Here is a 16,975-nt window from a genome sequence, read left to right on the forward strand (position 1 = left end):
CCCGTACATCACACCAGAAGCAATTCACTTCCCATTAATCCTAGCGAGTCTGACTGCTCAGCATCTGAGCAGTGTGGGTTTGAAAAGAATCTCAGGAACCAAGTAGTCCAGTTGTTCCTACCTGGAAGAGGGCATATTAGAACCATTCATGGAGTTTTTCCAGATACCCCGATTCACGCCCCAACATCCCACCAAATTATGTCCCTTGGGGGTGCAGTAGAGCAGCGCTTCGCAAACTTTACACCTGGGGGTCCTGTTAACATGCAGATTCCCATTCAGTAGGTTTGAGGTGGGGCCAGAGATTCTGCATTTTTAACAAGCTCCCAGATAATGCTGATGCTGGCAATCCTCGGACACTCTGAGAAGCAGAGTATTAAAGTATTGTCCTATGCAATGGGAGTTGTGTGGTTGAAATATAATCCCTCCTCACCCCATCCATGATTCAGAACCACTGATCTAGTCCAACGCCTTCATTCGTTACTGGAGACGCTGAGGCCCTTGCAGGTGAAGTGACCTGCCTGAAGAGGCCTGCGGCGCTATGTTATAGCAGGAAAAAGGAGCAGGATGAGATGCTGGTCTGCACAGTTCCAGGTAATGCTCTTTTCCCTCCAGCCCAGCTTCTAGGTCAACCTTCTGTTCAAGTGGCAGTCCCTTTTCTGAAAGTGACACCCATTTCCCTGGAAATAGCACCCTCTTGGGAACCAACTATGTTTATCTGGAGGCAATCAGAAGATGTCTCAGGACTTTGCAGTGGTTAAGAATCCACCTGCCAATTCAGGGGACACAGTTCGATCCCTGGTCCGGGAAGACTCCACATGCCTCCGGGCAACTAAGTGGGTGTGCCACAACTACTGAGCCCACCTGAACTCTAGAGCCGCACCACGCATAAGAGGAACCACCACAATGAGAAGACCAGGCACCCCAACTAGAGAGCAGCCCCCTCTCGCGGCAACTAGAGAAAGCCCACGCACAGAAACGAAGATCCAGAACAACAAAATATAAATAAATAATCTTTTTAAAAAGAAAATGTCTCAGATTTCAGGTGTCCCAGCAGCCTTATCTTGTAGGTTTTCCCCAGCCGTCACTCCCACAGCTGCCCACCACCTTCATTCCCATCCCAGGAATGACAACAGGCTGGGATGCTGTGGCCAGATCTCTGAGCAGCAGCCCTGATTGGTTGGCAGGGTGGACGTGGGCAAAGTATATAACCTGCAGTGTCTCCTCTCTCCACATTCCAGAGGGCTCCATAAAGCAAATGGGAGTGAGATCCATTCACTTAAATGCTGGTTATGGAGATGATTTATACAGGAAAATGACCTGTCAAGCAGAATATTTGAGATCAGAGTCCACCTCCATATGGATATATGCCCCCTTGGCCAAGATTTCTCCTTTGCTGTTTTGGTTACAAATCTTTGGACTAGAAATTTCCAAATTTTCTTTCAAAGCTAACTTCCAATGAGTTTGAGCACTGTGGGGGCAGAATTGGCCTTTGGGGACTCAGAATGGATTTTGTGTATATGAGTTAGTTGCTCAGCTGTGTCTGACTCGTTGTGGCCCCGTGGACTGCAGCCCCCCAGGCTTCTCTGTCCACGGAATTCTCCAGGCAAGAACATTGGTCACTGTCAGGACAGGGAGCAGAATTCTCCAGGCAAGAATATTCCCTTCTGCAGGGGATCTTCCCCACCCAGGGACTGAACCCGAGTCTCCCGCATTATTGGCAGATTCTTTACCATTTGAGCCACCAGGTATATATGCCTTAAAAATTTTTTAAGGAATTCACTTCAATTATTCCCAGGCCTCCTGGCCTGTGACCATTCCTGTCGATCTTTCTTTCTTTTTGATCTTATTTCTGAGGGGTTGGGGAGGGGGAGGTGGGAGATGGGGAGGAGCCGGGGGAACAGGGTATGACGGGGATGCGGAGGAGGGTGCACCAGCCAGGAATTGTGCCTTTGGAATTCAAATTAGGTGACAAGTAGCTGAGGTTCTTCCTTAATCTCCAGATGCCCTAGCTGTCCACATTCTCTAACGAATCAGCCAAGTTTTCCTTTCTTCCCTTTTCACGTAGGCTCCTTTCCACCTCCGGCTCCCTGTCCCGACAGTGACCCCACTGGAGAAACTAGCGGATTCGTCGCAGCCTTTATCGGGCCTAAAAGCTGCACCCGGGTAGGGCAGGCAGCAAGCAGGACTCCGAAGGCCGCTTCGCTCCAAAAAGTGGTGCTGGCGCGCACTCTGCTGGAAAACGGAAGAACTGCAGGCGCTCGATTTCGACTCCGCCCCCGAGGCCAAAGTCTTCCAGGTCACTTCCAGGAGCCTCCGCCCCTGGGACAGACCTTACCTGAAGCGGAGGCTGTAGGACTCCGGACTAAGCTGGGGATTTGCACGGAGAGAGGGTGAGGAGCATAAAGTGTTGGGGGAGCGAGAAACGGGCCGACAGAAGAGGGGCTTGGGACTCTTGGAGAGAGGTTGGGTAGCGAGGGAGCCGCTCCTGCGACTGCCCTGAAGTGTCACGTTCCCGAGTAGAGCAGGGCCCTCGGAGCGTGCGGTCTGCGCCCGTCTGCCGATTCCCAAACCTGGAGCCCGTGGAGAGAGTGGGCGTTTCCTTCGCTCACGCCGAGCAACGAGCACGCGTGCGGTGCTGTGCGTGGCAAACCCGTCGCAGTGTCTTCCTGTAGTGTCTGCACGTGTTGGGAGGGGTGCTCCCTAGGACCGCTCCCCGGTCAGGATGGTGGAGAGGTGGCTTGAGAGGGACACACGCATCCCCATCTCTCCCCAGATGGCATCGTGGAGCCCTGACACCCCATGTTCCTGCGACTGCTTTGTCTCGGTGCCCCCGGCCTCGGCTCTCCCAGCCGTGATCTTTGCCAAGAACTCTGACCGGCCCCGGGATGAGGTGCAGGAGGTGGTGTTTGTACCGGCAGGCACGCACGCCCCTGGGAGCCGCCTCCAGGTGGGTTAGGCCTTCCAGAGTGCTGGGAGGTGTGGCAGTAATAGGTATTCTTCTAAAACCTTCCTCCTCTGTTCCCCCGACCTGAGAAGCTACCAGATGTGGTGAAAAGAACATGAGCTTTGAGTCTACTGACTGGGACCTAACCTGTTATTTAGCCGCTGTTGACCTCAGTTTTCTCATCTGTATAATAGGGATAATAAGACCTTCCTCAAAGGGTTGTGTTGGGTGATGGGTTCAGTGCCACCACTTTAGAGGTACCTTCCCCCTTTCTAAGTGGACCTCCCTTTTCTCCTCCCTCATCTCCAGTGCACCTACATTGAGGTGGAACAGGTGTCCAAGACCCATGCTGTGATCCTGAGCCGCCCTTCTTGGCTGTGGGGGGCTGAGATGGGTGCCAACGAGCATGGTGTCTGCATTGGCAATGAGGCAGTGTGGACCAAGGAGCCAGTCGGGGAAGGGGAAGCCCTGCTGGGAATGGACTTACTCAGGTGCGGACCTGCCCTCCTTCATCCCCCCTTGATACACCAGAAATCTGGGGCTGAATACTGACCCAGGCCACCCTCCCTGCCCCCAAGCACCTCCCCTTTTTCTGCCCACTTTGTCGTCCTCCCCAGGTAGGCTGCCCCCTCCCCTCCCCTCTCCTGGCCCCATCTCCACAGTCTGGTGAGGAGCTCCCAAATGTAGCCAGCTCTGGGTGTCTCCTGGCCCAGAAATAGGGCAATGGTTTAACTTTTTTTTCAATAGAAGGAAATTTTTTTTGAGTGAAATCTCATGAAGAATTTTGGTTTGTAAAACCAGTTAATGATAACAGATAAACCGATCACACAAATAAACGAGAGCCGGCAGCTGGAGCAGCTGCTCTGATAGAGATTGGAGGGCACAGGGCATGTCTTCCTCCAGGAATGTGCTTCAGTCCATTTCATGAACCCCTCAGAGCACAGCTTGAAAACCACAAGCCTATAGATGGTGGCGATTTTCTCTGTGACTTGGGCTCATCACCAAACCTCTCTGGGACTCTTCTGTCCACTGAAGCTCTGCCATCAGCACTGATACCCCATCTCCCTTCTGTCCCCTGGACTCTTTGTGCCAGGCTGGCTTTGGAACGGGGCAGCTCTGCCCGGGAGGCCTTGCACGTGATCACAGGCTTGCTGGAGCGCTACGGGCAGGGGGGCAGCTGCCGGGAGGACCCCACGCCATTCTGCTACCACAACACTTTCCTGCTGGCCGACCGGACTGAGGCCTGGGTGCTGGAGACGGCGGGGAGGCTGTGGGCTGCACGGAGGATCCAGGGTGAGGGGCCTGGCGCTGGGGCCTGCCTCCCAGAAGCGTTCTCCTTTTGGGGTGGGAATGGTGGTGGGGGCAAGGAAGGCCCGATCCAGGTGCAAATGTCTCGGATGGTGGGGACGTCCAGGGACACGGGAGATGAGCCCTCTCGAGTACCTCACCTCACCCTTCACTTGCTTGAGTCCTTTTGTGCTTCAGCCTGCATCTTCCTCTGGGGAGCCTTCCTGGACTTCCTGGTGGCCAGGCTTCTCCCTTATACACAAGCCGGGGTCCCTTCATGATGATGCTCCCTGCAGTTGCCGGCTCTCGTTTATTCGTGTGATCGGTTTAACTGTCCCCTCCACGAGGGTTGTCTTGTTCTCTTCACCACTGTGTTCTCAGCACCTAGCTGAGTGCCTGGCACAGGACAGGGGCTCAACAATATATGAGCGACCCCTCATCTCCTCTGTAGAGGGGGTCCACAACATCTCCAACCAGCTGAGCATCGGCTCGGACATCTCGGCAGAACACCCTGAGCTCCGGCCCCACGCCCAGGTCCAGGGCTGGTGGGACGGGCAGGGCACCTTTGACTTTGCCCAGGTCTTCTCCCTGAGCCAGCAGCCTGTGCGCATGGAGGCTGCCAAGGCCCGCTTCCGGGCCGGGCAGGAGCTGCTGCAGCAACAACAAGGTCAGTGAGTAGACAGCGTGGGGCCCAGCTCTCTTCCCTCCCACAGCCTCGGGGGCTTACTCTGAGGCCGGAGGGCCCCCTTCTGCCCTCGGGGCCCTCACTGTGTCCTCCTTGGCAGGGGGTATCACAGCAGAGGTGATGATGGGCATCCTCAGGGACAAGGAGAGCGGCATCTGTATGGACTCTGGGGGCTTCCGCACCACGGCCAGCATGGTGTCTGTGCTGCCCCGGGACACCACCCAGCCCTGCGTGCACTTCCTCACTGCCACACCAGACCCATCCCGGTGAGAGGGTGGGGAAGCTGGGGGGGAACGCCCCAGGCAGGGGAGACGGAAGGGTACCAGAGCCCTTATCCTTCCATCCTTGTCCCACTAGGTCTGTGTTCAAACCTTTCATCTTTGGGGTGGGGGCAGCCCAGCCCCCCCAGGTGCTGTCTCCCACTTTTGGAGCACAGGACCCTGTTCGGACCCTGCCTCGATTCCAGACTCAGGTGGATCGCCGGCACCCCCTCTACCGTGGACACCAGGTGGCCCTGGGACTGATGGAGAGTGAGCAGGTAACCCCGGGGAAGAGGGGCTACCCTGGGGGATGACGCACTTCCCCCACCCCAAATGGGACTCTGGAAATATGAGGGGAACTGGGAGCGAAGGAGACTCTAGAGCTAAGGAGAGGAGTCTCTCCCTTCAAAGTCAATCCTGGAGAATGTTGGGTGTATATCGTTTCTCCTGCTTATGTGAGATGGCAGCCATCTGCCCCTACTCCGTAATCCAGAGGGAAGCCTGTCCCGGGGATTCATCGCCCCCTTTCCCGGGCAGACTCGGGGGCAGCAGCTTCGGCAGAAGCAGCGGGACCTGGAGCAGGAAGGCCTGGTGGCTGTGCGGCGGCTGCTGACCAGGGAGTGTGCTCCACCCGCCCAGGAGCTGGGCGGCCTCTTCCAGGCCTTTGTGGAGAAGGAGACCCAGGCATATTCCTGAGCCTGACCCCTCCTGACTTGGCCTGGGGTGCAGGGGGCTGCAGTGGGCACAGGACCCCTGGGGTAGAGGCTAGAGAAATCCCCTCACCTCATCCCCCACCCCAGCCTTGTTCTGAGTGGCCAGGTTGGCCTTTGCTCTAATAAATGTGTTTTATTTTCTTGTTCAGTGTCCAGCTCCAGTGGGGGTGGGAGGGCCAAGAGAGGACAAAGGGCAGCCCTGCAGTGGCTGCAGGGCCTCTGGGAGCCTTGCTGGGCAGCACATTCTTCTGTCTTAGGTGGTGGAGGAACCTGGAAAGAGAAGGGGCCCCCAACATGTGGGTGTGGGAACATGGAGGGGCATGGCTGGTACAGCAGGTGGCTGCTCATGGGGAGAATTACAACACGTTTTTGGTTCTTGGCTTGAACCTTGGAAGGGCAGTCCCTGGTGGGGGGCCGGTGGTATGTGATGTGTCTACTGTGAGATGGCATCTCCACCAGGCAGTGCCCACCTCCTGCCAGCTCAGAAGCCAGGTGGGGGCCCTGAGGTGGGGCACCAGTCCCTTGGGCAGTTCCTGAAAGATCCTGTTCTTTAGAATCAGGCTCTGTATTCCTGCTATTGTTTCTGGGTGCTTTTTACTGACAGCTTCCCCTGAGATGCCCCAAGTGATGCAGAAGACACACGCAGGGCCTAGAGATGCTTTATTGGGGACAGGCTCCTGCCACAGGCCAGGGCTCTCAGGCCGAGGGGAGGCCCACTCCTTGTTCCTCCGTGTGCCTGGGGCTTCGCTGATAGCAGTAGGCTGCATTTCACTTCTTGATTTTTTTGGTCACAGTTTTGGTTGTGCTGGGGGCCCCAGCCAGAGAGGCCTTGGGGGCTGTGGCCGCTCTGGCCCCCTTCATTGCCTGCATAGTGCTTTGCTGGCCCCTGGGAGCCAGAGGGCACAGTCTCTTGGTGGTAGAGGAGGCCTCTGGCAAGGAAGCGGGCTCCGGGGTTGTCTCTTTCTCTTGTGTGGGGGTGACGGAAGGGCTGCTGTGCCCAGCCATGGGCGCCCCCGGCAGCGGGGGCAGGTCTGTGAGGGTGGGCTGAGTCTCCACCCTCAGCTGGTGCTCCAGCAGGGCTGTCTGCTGCCTGAGCTCCCGGTGCCTGCTCATTCCCTGCTCCAGCTCCTTGAGGAAGCCTGTGAGGGGTGGGATGGTGGGTGGTGGATAGAGCCCCGGGCTTGGCAGAAGCAAACTCTCCCCTACCATCCCTAGAGGGGAGGAGACAAGGCAGGTTGGGAAGGACTATTCTGGCCCTGGGACCACCTCCCCAGACACCGCCTGTCTTAGCTTCTCCCGGACCCCACAGGGCAGCTGCACACTTTGGAAAGCAGGGTCACCTCGTTCTGAGCAGAATGGGCCTCTGAGCTCTGGGAACTCCTCATCCTCATCACTCAAGGCTGTATCCTCCTCGTCCGAGGTCCAGCGCTCTGCCACAGGCTGCCCGTCCAGGTCTAGGAGCAGTGGCAGGGCTTCTGTCAACAGCTTCCTGCGGGGCGGAAACAGCAGAGGTTACCCAGGAGGGCACCCTGGGTGTGGAGCTGGGAGGATGTGCAGACACAAGCCGCAGCAACCACACCGGGAGAGGTGGTGTTCTTGAGCTAGAAGATGGGCCTGTGGTCAGGTCAACATGGGAACCTTTAGTTCCTCCTCACCTGTAGCCATCCTGGTTGGTGCAGCTGTTTCCAGTCAGGTTGAGGATGAGAAGGCTCTCGGGGAATTCATCTGCACACAGCAAAGAGCGGGGGATGAGGTTCGCACCCCCACCTTCCAGTCCAAAGCCACTGCCCCTTTGCACAGCCCTCCAAGCCCCCTGGAGGATGTGCTGCTGACGTAAGCACAGGGAGGAGGGCAGAGAGGAGGGAGGGCATCCCAGGACCTATTCCATGAGCCAGGGCAAGGGCGTTCCTACCCAGCTTCAGCGTTTCTATCAGGTTCTCAGAAAGGTCCAGAAACTGGAGGTGGGGGAGGTCACGGAGGTTTTCCACTTGCCTAATTTGGTTTCCTGCCAAAGACAGGAAGCTGTAGGGGAAGGGAGGGGGAAAGACAACTGAATCACAGAACAGCTGGAGGAAGGGATGGGAGCCCCAGGTGCCCGGGCCCCCCTGGCTCAGCAGCTGGACGAGTGGGGACACAGGCCCTCCTGGGCTCAGGGAAGCAGAGCTAGGCTTGTGGGGTCCTTGGCTGACCAGCAGCTGGGCTTGCGGACATCTGAGCCAGTTTTCTGGAGTATTACCAGGTTTCCTCCCCTTCATTCTAGCTCTTCTCCCCTCCCCCAACCCTGCCAGAGCCCTGGCACCATGTACCGTAAGGAGGGGACGCAGGCCAGGTTCTCAATTCTCTGAATCTTGTTCTGCAGGAAGAGACCAAGGTGGGGAAACCAAGCTAAGGTCAGTTGAGTGGGGTCCCTTTAAAGGGACAAAGCCCTAAGACCATGTCTACTCTTGAGGCTGGAGACCTGGCCCTTTGGGAATGATCACCCCACTCCTTGAACAAGTCATGAGTGCCTTGGGATGATTTGCTTTCTCCAAGTCGATGGCTGAGGACATAAACTTGGGGCTGGCTAAACTTGATTTAAGTACCCTGATCACCCCACAACCTGGACATCAGAGAAAGGAAACCAAGGGGGGCCAGGAAACGGAAAGGCCTTGGTCGTGGACTGCACACGCACAGGGGAGAGCAAACCTGTGCTACTGTGACCTGGCCAGTGTCCGTGGGGGAAACTGGGAGGGATCTGGGCATATTCAACCTGGGGGAGCCCAGAGATTAACCGCCCCCACTCCCACCCCCACCAAAAAGCCTTTGAGCTTCTGAAGGATGCAGAGGAATCTTATGCTTCTCTCTTCCTGTCCTTCAAAACAGGAAATGGACTTGAGCTGTATAACATGAGACATTTAGGACAGACACCATCTAGGACTTCTAGAACAAGCAAAGTGTCTGATAGAAAAACAGTGATTTAAGAGCAAGGTCAGGATCTCTTTTGGGTGCATTGGTCTTTCAATTCAACAGAATTCCTGATTCATCTGGAAACCGTTTCAATGAAGGTCTGCCTGCCTCAACACCAGTAAATGGACAAGATGACCTGGTTGGCGTCTTTCAGATTAAACAAACATGACTCACAGGGGCTGGAGTCCCCTCCCCAGGGAGAAGGAAGGGCAGGAGGCAGGACATTACCCCTTGCAGATAGAGGCTGTGAAGATTCTGGAGGCCCTCTAAGTTCCTGATAGTGGTAATTCCCTCCCGGTCCAGGCGAACAGTCTGCAGTTCAGCAAGCGTGTGGAACCTGGGCAAACGGGTGCTGTGACAGAGTGCCACTTCTGTGGTCTCTTAGCAGGAAGATGGAGGGGAGGGTGTTTTAAGGAGGGATGGATGGCTCAGTGACTCTGATCAGATGTCAGGGACACCTGCTTGACTCATGAGGTGGGGTCTAGATTGGGAACCTGGGTTGACTTGGAGACCTCAGTATCTATCAGTAGCACTGGGAGGGATAAGGGTGAGAGGGGAGTGAGAATCCTTGGACTGGGAAACTGGGTGATGGCAGCTATGGTTCCTGCAGATGTGGGGGCAGACTTCCTCCAGCCAGCTTGGGTTGGGGAGGCAGGGGCTGGGGCAGAGAGGAGATGCTTCCTTACATCCCTTCTGAGTGGTCCATGGAAGGAAAATCACTTGTTCCACCCATCCATTCATTAATCCTGCAACATTTACTGAATGCCCATTAGAGACAAATGAGAGAGTCCCTGCCCATCACTACTAGGGAAGCTGGCCAAACATCTATGACAAGTGGATGACAGAAGCACGTGCAGAGGACTAAGGGAGTAGACTATACATTGAATCCAGAGGGATTCAGGGAATGGTTCCTGGGGGAGATGACACATTAGTAGGAGTTAGACTGGAAGGAGAGGGGGGATGAGAAGGCATTTCAAGCAGAAGGAATAGTATGTGTGATTCCAGCCTTTCTTCAACTACAATGTGCCCATGAACCCCTTAGGGAGTCTTGTTAAACTGCATATTTTGATTCAGTAAGTGGGCCTGAGATTCTTCATTTCTAACAAGCTCCTAGGTGATGCAGATGCTGCCCACCCACCCCAGCACCACTCTGAGTAGTAAGTGCTAAGCTGTGGGAACATGGGGTCTTAGAGGAATCACACTTACGGAGAGTGGCAAAAAATAAGGTTGAAAAGGCACCAGGCTAAAGTGTTTGGATTTTATTCTGGAGGTGCTAGGAAGTTAAGGAAGGTCCTGTCAGGGAGTGTCTGATCAGATTTGTTATTTAAAAGGATCATTTTGGCAACAGTATGGGGTGCCTGGACTGGAGGCAGACAGACTAATTAGGAGTTTGTTGAGAAGTGATGACTTTAGACCCTTATTTAAAGCAACTGAGTGGGCATGGTGAAAAAGAGAATGATTTTTAAGGAGGAAGAATCAGTTGGACATTGCCACTGACTGAATGTGTAGAGTAAGTAAAGAGAGGGACAAAGTAAGTTGACCAATCAGTAGAGCTCAGGGGACTGGTCATTCTCTGTGTTTCAACGTTCCAGCACCCCTTTCCTCTCCGGTGCACTTACATCTTCTCTGACAGATCCTCATCTTCAGGGAAGGCCAAGTTCCGCCTAGTGATGAGGGCTTCAGTAATGCACACGCCACTGATTTCCTCTGGACTCTGGGCAAGTTTAGCTGTGAAAAGATGAGTCCAGTTGTTACATTTCCTTGTTCTTGGGGGCCTGACTCTACTGTTAACCAACTGTTCTACCCATCCCACCTCCCTACTCACCTCCAGGCATGATCTAAAAGTTGCTGGCTTGCGGAGCGATTGGAACGAAGAGAAGTAGAGCAGCTTGGACAGCCCCTGGGAATGGAAGAACCCAGGATGGTATGAGGAGAGAGAAGCTCAGAGAACTGGGGGATAAAGGAATGGAGTTGGTTCAGAGCTAACTGTTGGAGTGGGGCAGAAGACGAAAGTAAATCGAGGTGGAGGATCTGGAGTTTGAGGGGTGTATAGGGGCTTTCCAGGCCGCCTACAGGGGGATTGTAGGTAGATAACGGTGCGGACGGATGGAAAGAGCGGCTCGAGGTGTCGTTGCTAGGAGACCGGACGCCTGATGACGCACCGGGGAGGGCGGGCTCTCAGGTGCCGGGTTCGGCGCAGGAGGATCGCTGCTCCAGCTGGCGGCTCCTCCCTCCGCTTCCGGTCCTGGGACTACCCACAATCCTTAGCTCTTTCCGTCGCGGTCGTCTCCCGGTCCTTTTTCCGGTGGCGATGGCTGCGGCCGTGGCTGGGATATTGCGAGGGGGTCTCCTACCCCAGGCGGGTAAGGAGGGGCCCACGTCTTCGCGGCGCGTTCTGGCCGATGCTCTCTATTCGTCTCCCTCCTCTGCTGCTGGTCATTTCCCCAAAGTTCTGATCCCAGACAGCTCTCGATGACTGTAGATACTAGTTTAATGAGTGATTTTTGAGTACCTTATATAGACCAGGCACAGTGATAAGTACTTTACATGTATTACTTCGCTTAAACCTTAAAGCATCCTATGAAGATCTCTGGCCTGATCTAATTTCCTGTGATTCCAGATTCTAGTAATAACAGCAACACAGCAGAAGCCTCGGGGACAACCACAGTACTTATTCTCTATCCCCTAGTCCCCCTGCCTTGTTTAGAGTTTAAACCCATTACCCAGTTTTTTCTGCCTCCAGAAATTAAGATCTCAGGCCTTCTGTAGCCACCCTCTGCAAAGGTCTCCCCTGTTAAGTCTATCTGTCACCCTGTTTATTGACCCCTTCGCCTCTTCACACACTGTACTTTTGCATTTGTTTGTCTTCTCTATTAGACTTTAAACTCCATCAAGGCAGAACCGTATTCATTCAGCATAGCCAGCAGGTGGCATGGTGCTTGACATTAGTAAGCATGCTGTAGATATTTGTTTAATGAATGATTTTGAGTACCTTATATAGACCAGGCGCAGTGATAAGTACATGTATTTCATTTAAACCATAAAGCATCCTATGAAGAAGGCATTCTCTTCCCCTCTTTACAGGTGAAGAAACTCCTTGAATGGTCAAGGTCACAGCCAGTAAGTGGCAGAAGAAAGATTGGAAATTGGCTCCATGTGTGTCAATTCTATCTCACTAAAACTGCAAAAATTTGGTTCCATCTGATACAGAGCTTGTGCTCTCAACAGTTAGGATTTGTGGCCACTAGCAAGAAAACCTCTCACTTCAGCAAAATCTCCATGCTCTCTGATTATTAGAGCCACCTTCTGACTGAAACTTTCCCTGAGATCCCATCCTAGGCTTGGGGAGGGCTGAAAATGGGAAGCTGTAACCTGAGTCCTTTTGTTGAGAATGAAGGGGTTTCTTTGGCCTTGGTATCTCGAGTGTCTCCCTTGTCTTCTGAGGGGTGCTCTGCAGCAATGCCTGTAAAAAAGGAAAGTAGAGAGGAGAAAAACTTGTTTGGGGGGAGATGTGAGAACAGTATAACTTTTCCCTCCTGCTTCAAATCCTGGGGGAAGGAGTAGTGCTTAGAGCAGTGATTCTCAAACTTCAGCCCTCATCAGTATCACCTGGAGGGCTTGTTAACACACTGTTCGCTGGGCTCCTCTTCAGAACTACTGACTCCTCATCAGTATCACCTGGAGGGCTTGTTAGCACACTGTTCGCTGGGCTCTTCTTCAGAACTACTGACTCAGGAGATCTAGGACAGGGCCTGAGAAGTTGTATTTCTTACAAGTTCTGGGCGATGCTGATGTTGGGTTGGGAGTTGGTGGTAGTGCATACTTTGAGAGCCACTGGCTTAAAGTTGGCAAATTGTGGCAGGGCTGGTCTTTTCTCCATAGTTAGTTGTATTAGAAACAGGCTGCATCTGTTTGTTTACATGGTGACTGGCTGCTTCCATGATACAGTGGCAGAGATGGCTCTCAAACATAACATTTTTGTTTGGTCACTTAAGAAAAATTTGTTCAACTCTTTCCTTTTAAAAATGTGTTCGAAATACTTTCTCCTTTGCTCCTGTTTTTCCTCATCTCTGTGCATAAAGAAGAGCTGGAGAAGTGGGTTCCTCCAGGATGAAGCACCTGAGCTAAGGTCACCCATTAAAGAAAAGAAAAGGTTTGCGGATTCAGGCTTTCCAGCAGACAGTTCCTTGTTCCACTCAATGCCAAGGCTAGCTTTGTGAGCTCCGTGCATAGAGAGTGGATTCTTTGTCTCTGGAGCAGACTAAGGTTCTTTGTCTCTGGGATAGACTAAGGCTTCCAAGAGGCTACATCTCACCACGTGGCCCTTTTTTTCTCCCAGGCCGGCTGCCCACCCACCAGTTTATCCGCTATGGCTCCAAGGCTGTTACTCGCCACCGTCGTGTGATGCACTTTGAGCGGCAGAAGCTGATGGCTGTGACTGAGTATATTGCCCCCAAACCTGTTGTCAACCCAAGATGCCTGCCACCCCCTCCCAGCCCCCCGCAGGAGGTGAGGAGGCTGGGCATGTCGCCTGGTGGTGGGATGGTGGATTAAAGTGATCTTGTCTCTGTGGCCATAATGAAGTAGCACTCCACGACATTGTCATCTACATTGTTACTTCCCCACTTTGATCCCAGAGTTCAGATCCTTTAAAATGAAATCTGCCCTTGATTCTCTGTTGGCCTCTTGGACTCCGTGGATTGGACAGGTGTGGGTTTCCTTCACTCTTGTCTCCAAAAATGTGTGCTTGAAACTCTCCACATAGGTGAGGGGAAGAGAGAACATCCCACTGATCTTGAAGCTCCCAGGTTTTCTTAGAGGAACAATACAAAGTTTTTGGTCCTTGAAAGAGGGCAGAAAGATCAGTGGAGTATTGTTAACTTGATGGTGGTTTTCAACTCCCCAAGTTCTCAACTTTGAGAAACACTGTCTTGAGAAAATGAAGTCTTGTTCTGTGAAAATACCTCAATTTTGAATCAACACTGTAAAAGAGTAATCTTGTATTTAAATTGATAAAAGAATTCAACATGAGTACAGTCTCAGAGGGCTAATTAAGTAATTTTGACAATATTATTATCAAAATAACATGAGCTGGGTCAGACTGTTGTCCATTTCAAAGGGACTGAGTGTTCTCAGGTGTTAAAAACACTGCTCTAGGCACATGGAACTCTGTTCAATGTTATGTGCCAGCCTGGATGGAAGAGGGGTTTGGGGAAGAGTGGCCACATATATATGTACAGGTGAGTCTCTTGGCTTTTCATCTGAAACTACCTCAGCAGTGTTAATCAGCTGCACTCCAATACAACATAAAAAGTTTAATGTTTGAGGGGAAGAATGCTGTTCCAGGGGATTTCCTGGCAGTCCAGTGGTTAGAACTCTGCTCTTTAACTGCCAAAGGCTTGAGTTCAGTCCTTGGTCGGGGCACTAAGATCCCACAAGCCGCATGGCGCCATAAAAAGATGATAGTATAAAATTTTAAAATAATAAAAATGCTGCTCTGAAGCCTGTAGTTATCAGATGGAAATGAAAGGGTGGAGTGAGAGAACATGTTTCTGAGAGTCAGGGGCCCGGTTCTCCTTCCTGTGCCCTAATCTTCACTTGGGCATCACTGGGAGCTCTGGCACCCATCCCTGAGGGAGTAAGGAGTACTAGAAGGGGCAGCTTATGTCCCCTTGGTCCTCCCTTCTTGACCTCAGGAGACAGGCCTCATCCGGCTCCTCCGTCGGGAGATAGCCGCAGTTTTCCGAGACAACCGAATGATAGCTGTCTGCCAGAACGTGGCTATGAGCGCGGAGGACAAGCTTCTAATGCGGCACCAGCTGCGGAAGCACAAGATCCTGATGAAGGTCTTCCCCAACCAGGTAGGGAGTGGACCCTCATTCCCCGCCTTGTTCCCCACCCGCTCCACCCCCATGTCAGACCGAAGCATCTCTCCCAAGAAGTGGCATTCCCAGCTCCCTTCCATGGCAGCTCTCTAGTCCGGGCCCTGAACTGTGTTAGGGCTTGAGGAGACCTTCATTAGCTTGAGCCCACAGCCTGGTGTGGCCTGTGACCAAGGTGGGTGACTCTTCCTCCTACTCAACCCCAGTAAGCCCTTCTCTCCTGCCGGTCCAGATCCTAAAGCCCTTCCTGGAGGATTCCAAATACCAAAACTTGCTGCCCCTTTTCGTGGGGCACAACTTGCTGCTGGTCAGTGAAGAACCCAAGGTCAAGGAGATGGTGCGAATCTTGAAGAGTGTGCCTTTCCTGCCGCTGCTGGGTGAGCAGCCAGTTGGGGGTGGGGCTGAAGTGGAGTGGGTGCTCCAGCAGCCTGGTGTCACCTTCAAGGCTCGTGTGGGTAAAAGTGTGGCCATGCTTGGAGGGGACCCCTCCTCACAATGGGGCCTGCCTGTGTCACTCTGGGGAGGGGAAGTTCAGACACCTTGAGTCTAGTTAGGGGTGTTTTGTTGTTTATAGTTACTAAGTCGTGTCTGACTATTTTGCGACCTTAAGGAGTATAGCCCACCAGGCTCCTCTGTCTATGGGAATTCCCAGGCAAGAATACTGGAGTGGGTTGCCATTTCCTCCTCCGGGGGATCTTCCAGACCCAGGGGCTGAACCCAGGTCTCCTGCATTAGTAGGTGGATTCTTTACCACTGAGCCACCAGGGAAGTCCAGTAAGGGGGTAGTGGGTGTTGAAACCCACACAGATGAATATGCTTAAACAGGCCAAGGGAAGGGTGCTGAGGGACAGGATTCCTCTGACACTGAGAAACCCTGGAGGTGCTTCTTCTGGAGAATTCTGATTTCACAGTTATCTGTTGGTGGGGCAGGAATCTGTGTATATAATACAGATAATACAAATTCCGCCCCCGCCCTCGCCTCCATCAACATGCACTCCATGGTTCTTCAAGGAAGTTTAGGAGGAAACACTGATGTTGTGGGGGTTACATAATACACGGAAGGGTTTTCCAGGAAGAGTTAGGAAGGAGAGGAGGGGACTGATCTGAAACACTGGGAGTGGGATGGGACACAGGGAGGGACTGGACCTGGGGGAAGGCTGGGAGGTAGAAAAGGGTGGTGAGAGCAAATCCCTAGGGTGGAACCGTTGTCTTTAAAGAGGAAACTCCTGTGTGGGAGCCTCGCTGATCCTGTGTTCCTCTAGGTGGCTGCATTGATGACACCATCCTCAGCAGGCAGGGCTTCATCAACTACTCCAAGCTCCCTAGCCTGGCCCTGGCACAGGGGGAGCTGGTAGGAGGGCTCACCCTCCTCACAGCCCGGACCCACTCCCTGCTGCAGCACCACCCGCTCCAGCTGACTGCCCTCCTGGATCAGTATGCCAGACAGCAGCACGAGGGGGACCCCGTCGTGCCAGCCAGCGCGCAGCCGGATCCTCCCAACCCTGTTCAGGACTCGTAGCCAGCCTCCTGTACCCAGCCTGCCCATAAATACATTCTGCCCTGTTGGCTGTTGGAGACATGGGGAACTTAGGGTGGGGAGTGGTGGTGTTACCTGGCGTTTACTGACAATGATCTCTTCCAGTACATGGCCACCCAGAGATGTAGGGGAATTTCATTTCACAACAGAGGCTTGTAATCACTATCTTTGTTTCTAGTTTTCCTAACTTGGGACCTGATAGGAGCTATCTCTGTCCGTTTTCCAGGTCCAAGGCGGAGAAGCCCTGCCTTCTGTTTTCACTGTGCCTTGCTGCACACGCCTCCCAGCCTAGCCCCTTGTGGCTCCTACGTGCCAGAATAGCTCAGCTGAGTAGGTAATTGTGCTGAGAATGGCATCTGTTGAGAGCCTGCTGTGCCAGGCCCACTGCTAACCACTTTACATGTGCTAGTTCCTTGATTTCTCACGTAATTATCCCGATTTCACAGACAGGAAGACTGTGGGGAAAAGAAGTCAAATGGCCTGTGAAAGGCCATGCTGTTAGTAAGAGGCAGCACAAGGACTGAACCAGGTGCTTTTCAGCTGTGAGGATGCTCCCCTGGTTTTCTACACTGGAGCTTTCTCATTAGGGCCCCAAGAGTGCTTTGAGTGTTCATTCTGTGCCCTCGGGGTGTGTCGTGTCATGGGAAAGTTGGGAGCACTGCTTTATGATAAAGTGAAATACATTTTTCTTAACTGTGCTTTGCTGTTTATAAGCTTATCC

At 53.2% G+C, this 16,975-nt stretch overlaps 3 protein-coding genes across 11 annotated transcripts; 2 read left to right on the top strand and 1 right to left on the bottom strand.

Annotated features, from left to right (window-relative positions):
- Positions 1-2,266: 2,266 nt before the first annotated feature.
- On the top strand, positions 2,267-6,032 carry SCRN2 (secernin 2). The gene is made up of 8 exons (XM_061391606.1): positions 2,267-2,390; positions 2,774-2,947; positions 3,254-3,435; positions 4,038-4,237; positions 4,683-4,898; positions 5,017-5,182; positions 5,274-5,454; positions 5,714-6,032. Exons 2-8 carry the CDS (start codon positions 2,774-2,776, stop codon positions 5,870-5,872), a joined length of 1,278 nt encoding a protein of 425 aa, XP_061247590.1. The 5' UTR covers positions 2,267-2,390; the 3' UTR covers positions 5,873-6,032.
- Positions 6,033-6,532: 500 nt separating this feature from the next.
- Positions 6,533-11,085, bottom strand: LRRC46 (leucine rich repeat containing 46). 8 transcript variants are annotated; one of them, XM_061391609.1, is made up of 9 exons: positions 10,998-11,085; positions 10,661-10,735; positions 10,455-10,563; positions 9,064-9,187; positions 8,196-8,242; positions 7,802-7,911; positions 7,545-7,614; positions 7,230-7,378; positions 6,533-7,100 (listed from the first exon to the last, which is right to left on the bottom strand). In XM_061391609.1, the coding sequence occupies exons 2-9, from the start codon at positions 10,668-10,670 to the stop codon at positions 6,658-6,660; spliced, it is 1,062 nt and encodes a 353-aa protein (XP_061247593.1). In that variant the 5' UTR covers positions 10,671-10,735; positions 10,998-11,085; the 3' UTR covers positions 6,533-6,657. The 8 variants fall into 8 exon arrangements, with proteins under 8 accessions (XP_061247593.1, XP_061247599.1, XP_061247591.1 ...); XM_061391615.1 differs by having other exon boundaries at positions 6,533-7,028; positions 9,064-9,172; positions 10,909-11,069; XM_061391607.1 differs by having other exon boundaries at positions 10,909-11,059.
- A 5-nt stretch (positions 11,086-11,090) lies between these two features.
- On the top strand, positions 11,091-16,952 carry MRPL10 (mitochondrial ribosomal protein L10). 2 transcript variants are annotated; one of them, XM_061391616.1, is made up of 5 exons: positions 11,091-11,198; positions 13,175-13,344; positions 14,532-14,696; positions 14,950-15,094; positions 15,980-16,952. In XM_061391616.1, exons 1-5 carry the CDS (start codon positions 11,147-11,149, stop codon positions 16,234-16,236), a joined length of 789 nt encoding a protein of 262 aa, XP_061247600.1. In that variant the 5' UTR covers positions 11,091-11,146; the 3' UTR covers positions 16,237-16,952. The 2 variants fall into 2 exon arrangements, with proteins under 2 accessions (XP_061247600.1, XP_061247601.1); XM_061391617.1 differs by lacking the exon at positions 11,091-11,198 and adding an exon at positions 12,918-12,988.
- The last annotated feature ends 23 nt before the right edge of the window (positions 16,953-16,975 follow it).

Source organism: Bos javanicus, chromosome 19 (genome assembly GCF_032452875.1).
Source record: "Bos javanicus breed banteng chromosome 19, ARS-OSU_banteng_1.0, whole genome shotgun sequence".
NCBI lineage: Eukaryota > Metazoa > Chordata > Mammalia > Artiodactyla > Bovidae > Bos > Bos javanicus.

Excerpts from the sequence above, each read along its gene's own strand:
- SCRN2 (XM_061391606.1), top strand. The coding sequence starts at position 2,774 with ATGGCATCGTGGAGCCCTGACACCCCATGTTCCTGCGACTGCTTTGTC. Across the intron at positions 4,238-4,682 it reads GGCTGCACGGAGGATCCAGG|AGGGGGTCCACAACATCTCC; the intron begins GTGAGGGGCCTG and ends TCTCCTCTGTAG. Across the intron at positions 5,183-5,273 it reads GCCACACCAGACCCATCCCG|GTCTGTGTTCAAACCTTTCA; the intron begins GTGAGAGGGTGG and ends TTGTCCCACTAG.
- LRRC46 (XM_061391609.1), bottom strand. Across the intron at positions 8,243-9,063 it reads ACAGCCTCTATCTGCAAGGG|AACAAGATTCAGAGAATTGA; the intron begins GTAATGTCCTGC and ends CTCTTCCTGCAG. Across the intron at positions 7,101-7,229 it reads CCCATTCTGCTCAGAACGAG|GGATGGTAGGGGAGAGTTTG; the intron begins GTGACCCTGCTT and ends CCTCCCCTCTAG.
- MRPL10 (XM_061391616.1), top strand. The coding sequence starts at position 11,147 with ATGGCTGCGGCCGTGGCTGGGATATTGCGAGGGGGTCTCCTACCCCAG. Across the intron at positions 13,345-14,531 it reads CTCCCAGCCCCCCGCAGGAG|GAGACAGGCCTCATCCGGCT; the intron begins GTGAGGAGGCTG and ends TCTTGACCTCAG. Across the intron at positions 15,095-15,979 it reads GCCTTTCCTGCCGCTGCTGG|GTGGCTGCATTGATGACACC; the intron begins GTGAGCAGCCAG and ends GTGTTCCTCTAG.